At 61.4% G+C, this 6,244-nt stretch overlaps 1 protein-coding gene and 1 long non-coding RNA gene across 2 annotated transcripts in view; one reads left to right on the top strand and one right to left on the bottom strand.

Moving 5' to 3' along the window:
• The window catches only part of TNS1 (tensin 1), a 57,933-nt gene extending 52,607 nt beyond the window's left edge, over positions 1 to 5,326 (top strand). Inside the window, exons 27-31 of the mRNA XM_019522814.1 lie at positions 262 to 316; positions 372 to 610; positions 870 to 938; positions 2,708 to 2,740; positions 4,010 to 5,326. Of these exons, the coding sequence (XP_019378359.1) occupies positions 262 to 316; positions 372 to 610; positions 870 to 938; positions 2,708 to 2,740; positions 4,010 to 4,154 (541 nt within the window). The 3' untranslated portion in view covers positions 4,155 to 5,326. The remainder of the gene's footprint in view (positions 1 to 261; positions 317 to 371; positions 611 to 869; positions 939 to 2,707; positions 2,741 to 4,009) is intronic.
• A 781-nt stretch (positions 5,327 to 6,107) lies between these two features.
• The window catches only part of LOC109301466, a 1,386-nt gene continuing 1,249 nt past the window's right edge, over positions 6,108 to 6,244 (bottom strand). The window contains exon 2 of the long non-coding RNA XR_002098541.1: positions 6,108 to 6,232. This is a non-coding gene — a long non-coding RNA (uncharacterized LOC109301466). The remainder of the gene's footprint in view (positions 6,233 to 6,244) is intronic.

Genomic DNA, 6,244 nt, shown 5'->3' with positions numbered 1-6,244 from the left:
CCCCCCCCCCCCAAGCCCATGGGGGGTATTTTTTAAGGGAAGAGAAGGCAATTTAGGGAAGGAAAGGTCTCACAGTTACTGGGTTAGACGGGCACAGCCAGGGCTTGGCTCCTGGGCACAGAGCCAGTGTAGACGATGCTCTAACAGACCGGGGAGGGGAGAGGAAGAGGGTAGCGGAGCGTGCCAGGACTCCTGGGTCCTATTCCCACGCCAGCCACTGCTGTTAAGCTGCTTAGCTCCCATCTCTGCCTCTGTTTCCAGAGCACAAAGCACATCGCAGCCAGCTCTGGGAATGCCCCCCACTCCGCAGAGCCAGGTTTTCCCCCCTGGTCCGAGCCGGGGATTCGAATTTGGGTCCTACGTGCTAATAGTGGCTTGCCCCCGAGATGGGCGATGAGACCCCCTGGGGCAAACTCATGCCTGTCCCCCTTTCCCCGACAGCCTGCAATGTGCTCTTCGTCAACTCGGTGGAGATGGAGTCGCTGACGGGCCCCCAGGCCATCGCCAAGGCCATCGGCGAGACGCTGGGCGCCGAGCCCGTGCCCTCCGCCACCATTGTGCACTTCAAGGTCTCCGCACAGGGGATCACCCTCACGGACAACCAGCGGAAGTAAGGGGGCAGCCAGCTTGTGGGGGGCCTTTGAAACCCTGTCGCGGCCTCGTCCCTCCTTGTCCTGCTGGGGTTGGAGCCCGGCTGCTCGGGACACTGGGCTTCGGGCCTCTGCCCTGCCACTGACGGCCCTCACGGCCTCTAGCAAGTCACTTCATCCCAGTGGGCACCTTTGTGGGCCTAGAGCTCAGTGCTGCAGACCCCCCCTCGGTTTAGTGCCTCCAGGCATCGGGCTCATGGGGCCGTGCTTGCCTTTCAGGCTCTTCTTCAGACGACACTACCCCCTCACCACCGTCACCTTCTGCGACTTGGACCCGCAGGAGCGGAAGTAAGTGCTTGGGTCCAGCCACGTCTCCCTCCACCCTTTCTGGGCATGCACACGTGTGTGCATGTGCATACATGTGTGTGTGCACCCATTTCTATTCCCTCGTCCTGTCCCCTGTGGCCGCAGAGCATCGTCTGTCTGCGCCCCCCGTATCGCACCCCTTCAGGGTTTGATCAAACCCACATCAGTCTTCTCTGCAGACAAAACCACCCTAATTCCCCCTGGCCTCGAACCATTGCTGCTGCTCTCTGCTGGGCTTTTCCTGCTTCATCCCTATCCCTGCGGTGCCCAAAACTAGATGCAGCTTTTAGCAGGAGGAAGCACCAACCTGGGGCTGCGACTTTGCCACTGTCACTGGTGACCTGGTCCCCGGGAGGCCACAAATCATTGCACCCCCCGGGTGTTGCTATTCATTGATACTGCTGTGGGCAGCTCTTAAGCCAAGTGGTTCAGTTTTAGGCCGGGTTGGGTGACTTCTTGACCCTGACGACTGTATTTTTGCCTGCATTTTTCACCGGCTGGGGAAAATAGGGGTGTGTATTGCACGTGAAGAAAAGGATCCCTGCTTGTCTGGTAGAGAGGTGCACCAGCCTGGAGAACTGGTAATAAGAGGAAATTGGCTGGGATCAGCTGATCCCTGCAGAGAATAGCAACACCCCTTCGCCCCGGGGCCCTGCCAAGGTCCGGGAGAAAATAACCTGAGATGCACATCTCCTTCTTTGGAGGTGTCCGAGCAGAGGCTAGGCAGGCGTCTCTCTGGGATGGGTTGGGAATAACACTTCCCAGGTGCACGAGTCCAGATTTGGGGCCTGCACGTCAAGAAGGGACGTGGGTGGTTTGGAAAGAGTCCAGCGCAGAGCGACTAAGATGCTGGGGGGCGTCGGAGACAAAACTCGTAGAGTACCTAAAGAAGTGGGGCTGTCGGGGAGCTGCGGGGTCACGTCCAGCCCTGAGGCTGGATCAGCCCCAACAAACCCTGCGCGCAACCTCAGAGCCGCACGACACGGTTGCCCCTGACACGGCCCCAGGCATCGCCCCCGCCCCTGTCCCGGGATGCTCAAGAGATCCCAGGAGGAGGCCATGCCCCTCTTAGGGGAAGGCAAATCCTGCCCTCTCCCCCCACAGTCTGTATCAAACTGAAAGTGGGGTAAAATTCCCTCCTGGCCCCAAATTTGATGTTGGTCTGACCCTGAGCCGGGGGCAAGACCCCTCAGCCAGGACCCTCTGGGTTTAAGCTGGAAACCTTGAGCTCGAGTCACGAGTCTCCTTCCAAAGAGCCTGCTGTGGCTCCAGCCGTGGGTGGGGGTCTCCTCCGCTCAGGACCCTTGGAAGTGCCTCCCCAGCTCTAACACCCCCCCCGGCTGACACGGGTGACCCGGCGGAAGGCTGTCCGGTCTCCACGGGCGGCGGGGAAGGCATTTCTGGGGCGGATGGAAAGGGTCAAGGCCAAGTGCAAACCTCTCTGTGACACCGCTCAGTTAGGGTGGGTGGAAGGTCCTCAGCGCCTGGCAGCCGATGCCAGGAGCCTGGCGCTAACCCCACGCAGGGGTCCGAGGGGGGCTCCACTTGCAACGGGAGACTGAGTGTGGCCAACCTCTGCAAGCAAAGCTGGGTTGTGCTTGGATGGGGCGGCCCGGTGAGAGAGGCTTGACCTTGACTGAGGACGCTGGCGAATTGCTGGGGGCTTTCAGGAGCGCGGGGCTGGCTGGGCTTGGGAGCGCCGTCACCGGCCGTGCTGGAGCTAACGCCGGGCTTTGCTTTTCTCCTTGCAGATGGGCTAAGTCAGAGGGCGGCGGGCCTGCAAAGTAAGTGCCACAGGTCACGTCCCTTCCCATCCTTTACCCCCCCCACCCCCAGCTCGGGGCAGGGTTCAGATAAATCGCACTTCCCCGGACTCCTGGGGCCGTCAGTCCGCGCCCCCGGCGGAGATCTCTGCAGGCAGAGACCCAGCAGCGACTCTGCCTCCTTGGTCCAGGTCTTCCAAGGGGCAGGATGGGGGGACCGACGGAAATGGAAAGCAGTCGCCTGCCCCGGCGTCCGAGGCGGCCACGCGTCTCAGGCCGCGTCAGCTCGGGCCGAGACGGGGGCCGACAAAGCTCCTTTGTTCCCTTTCCCCAGTGCAGGGCTGGCCTGCAAGGAGGCGATGGGTATGAAAGCCCCCAGGGTGGGGCCGTGCCACCGCGACCCCCGGCAGAGTGAGCGGGGGTCTGGGCACCCCACCGTCTCCTTCCCCGCCACCTCCCCGCGGCCGGCGGCAATGCATCCGAAGCCCCGCGGACCCCTCTCCTCTCCCCCTCTGCTCGGGTGCGTCCCTGGCCCCGCGCCCCTGCCCCCTGCGAGGCCGGAGACAGGTCCCCGGGAGCTCGGGCCCTGCTAATTTTAGCCATTGTGTCCGTGGCGGGTTTTTCTTAGCCCCCCCAGCTGTTGGGATTTTTCCCTCTCTAATTAGAAGTGGCGCAGGCTGGAGACGTCTCGCAGTCTGCACCCCCGAGCCCCGTATTTATAACGGCTAATTCGAACAAGGACATTTGGTTCCTCTCGTGACCGAGAAGGGGGATAGTTACAGGCATGGGTGGTCCTGCCGTGCAGAGGATATACCCCCCGCCCCTGCCCACCCCGCACGGTCGGGGAGGTGAAGTGTCCCCGGGGCCATGCCCGGACAATGCCCCATTGATGCTGGGGACGAGGCGGCCGTGGGGGTGGAAAATATGCCTGTCATGCCAAGCATCCGGACGCGGTGCCAGCGTTGACGAGCCTGGCTTGCAAAAGTCCCCCTGCCCTGGCAGCCGCTGGGGCGGGGGCTTGCTCCTCCTGAGCAGCTCTGCCTGCCCCTTCCCCTCGGCTGTGTGAGGGGCCCTGATTAAATCCATTACTCCTTGAGGACAGGAACGGCCCCTGCCTAAGACCTGCCAGATCCATGGGTTGACTCAGCCTAAGGGGTTTAGACACCCACTGCCTGCTCGCGGCATCCCAGTGGGACATCTCAGCTGCAAGGGGCAAGCCAGGACTGGGCTTCTCCTGCCCCCCAGCCCCCATTTGCAGCTCTCCATTAACGCCCGCTGTCTCCCTGCCAGGCTCTTTGGCTTCGTGGCCAGGAAACAAGGCAGCACGACGGACAACGTGTGTCACCTCTTTGCTGAGCTGGACCCTGACCAGCCGGCGGCCGCCATCGTCAACTTCGTCTCGCGGGTGATGGTCAGCTCAGGCCAGAAGAGATGAGCGGGCGCCCACGGGCGCTTCTCGCCCTTGAATTTTGGAGAAGGACTTGGAGCGGAGCCGAGAAGGAGCGCGAGGAAGTGCATGGTGGGAGAGGGAAGTGAGTTTGCGGGGAGGGGGAGGAAGGTTGGACACGTGGAAGGAGCATGAACCGCCACAGCCGAGAACCCAGCAAGCCATGCCAGCCCCGGCCACGTCACAAGCCACGTGACCAACGCAGGACCAGGGCAGCTTTGGGATCCGCGGCCCCGAAGCTGGTCCTGGCGACCTGTTTCCCTCCCCACCGCTACCCCGGCTCAGGGCAGAAGGGGGCATCGATGCCACCGAAACCAACTCCACGTAGAAGCATCCGTCCTTCGTATCCATGGACCGGTAGGAAGTGGCCCGTGTTTGGGGGCGGCTGAAACCACGTGGCCGCCCTCTGGGCCCTTCGCTCCCCCTCCCCCTGCTGCCTCCGTGCCCTTGCCATGTGCGTGTGTTGCTAGATGCACCCTTAGCCGCTGGACGAGCCCCCGGCGCCAGGGCCAGATAGAGGGGTGGGGGTCCCTGAGCTACCTGCCCCAGTCACGCTCTGATTTCGGGGGAATCCCTCTTCACACTATGGGACCTAGGACACACAGGTGAGCCACTGGGATTCCACCCGGGATGCGGGCCACACCAACACTCCCTTGCACACGCGCGGCGGGGAGCAGGGCCGCTCACAACCTGCTCCAAAGACAAGGAACCTGGTCAGAAGCAGCTCCGGGGCTGTATCCCGGGAGGCTGCCTGCCCCGTGCCCCTGGTTTTGCTCTGCAGGGCGTCCCCGTCACATGCCGGCACGGGTCCCTGGCCGGGTGGGATCCTGCCTCTTTCCAGCCTGTCTCCCCTGCTCTCCTGGATGTTGCATGGCCCGTCAGCTGCATGCAAGCAAATTCCCATGAGCACCTTGGGCACGCTCTTTTTAGTTTTGGAGGCCACCAGCCCTCGGTCCGGCGCAGAAAGGCCGCGTGTTGCATAGCACACGCGTGGGCACGTGACGGGGCAGCCACGAGCGTGCAGGTGCTGCAGACACCGGGGTCCCTTCCTCTCCTGTCGTCAGATCTGATACTGTATTTTCCCGCCTACCACACGTCCTGCAATAAGACCCGGGCCTTGTGTCGGAAAGGCAGGAGGAAGAAAGTGAGGTCCTCCTGAGGCTGCTCGCTTTAGGGCAGGTCGCCTTTCCCCTGGCAAGCAGCTGAAACAGCACTTACCGTATTTCCTCGCCTATAATGCGCCTGCCGGTTTCCAGCAGCTGTTTTGTGGGAAAAGGCAGGCATTTGTATGCGAAAAGATATGGCATAAGAAGCTGCCCATGCCAGGAGAGATGCGCTGAGGCAATCCTATCAGGATTTGCGTGGCCTGGCTGTGAGGAGGGCGTTGCGGGGTGAAGAGCTGGGGCAGGGGGGTGTTCTAGAAAGTAACAGGATTTCTTTTCTGACCTGATGCCTGGTTGCACCCTTAGCCAGGTGCCTTCAGGGGGGGAAACCTAAAGGGCCAGGCTTGTTTGTGGACCTCCAAGCTGATGTGTCTGTTAGTTTTTGATTCTGAAATCTGGAACCCCAAAAGACCCCCCCAGGGCATCTCCCCAGAGCCCTCCAGCCTGCGCTCAGCCCCAGTTCAATCCCAAGAGCTGCACTGTCACCAAACCCCCTTTGCATGTACCATGATTATAGACCTGCTGGGGCAGGGACACGGACAGGGAAAGGGCGGTGGGGACTTCACTGGGGCAACGTAATGCAAGGCTCCGTGGTCCAGGCTGTGTGTTAACCTCCCAGAGACCCCCGGCCCTTCCACCTGAGCTCTGCTCCCTCTTCCAGAGACGCAGCCCTGCTATGTCTAATATATATAGGAGCTCTCCCAACAGGATTACTGTAAGCTAATTGCAAAAATCTTTTCAAGGAAAGGTTAAATTTCCACCGAAGATATTTATTTTGTGCCCTGTTGCTTTCGGCGTATCTTATCTCCACTATATACAGCCCCCTGCGCCCTGTCTAGAGCCTCGTATGTATAGTGCCATGGATAACAGCTGACCCCCCCTCCCCTCCCCTCCCTGACCCACCTCTTTGCAGCC

The sequence above is a fragment of the Gavialis gangeticus genome, unplaced genomic scaffold (genome assembly GCF_001723915.1).
Source record: "Gavialis gangeticus isolate Ggan-Ray unplaced genomic scaffold, GavGan_comp1, whole genome shotgun sequence".
NCBI classification, from domain to species: domain Eukaryota; kingdom Metazoa; phylum Chordata; order Crocodylia; family Gavialidae; genus Gavialis; species Gavialis gangeticus.
The sequence above is the reverse complement of the archived record's forward strand: the minus strand, read 5'-3'. Positions and strand labels throughout refer to the sequence as shown.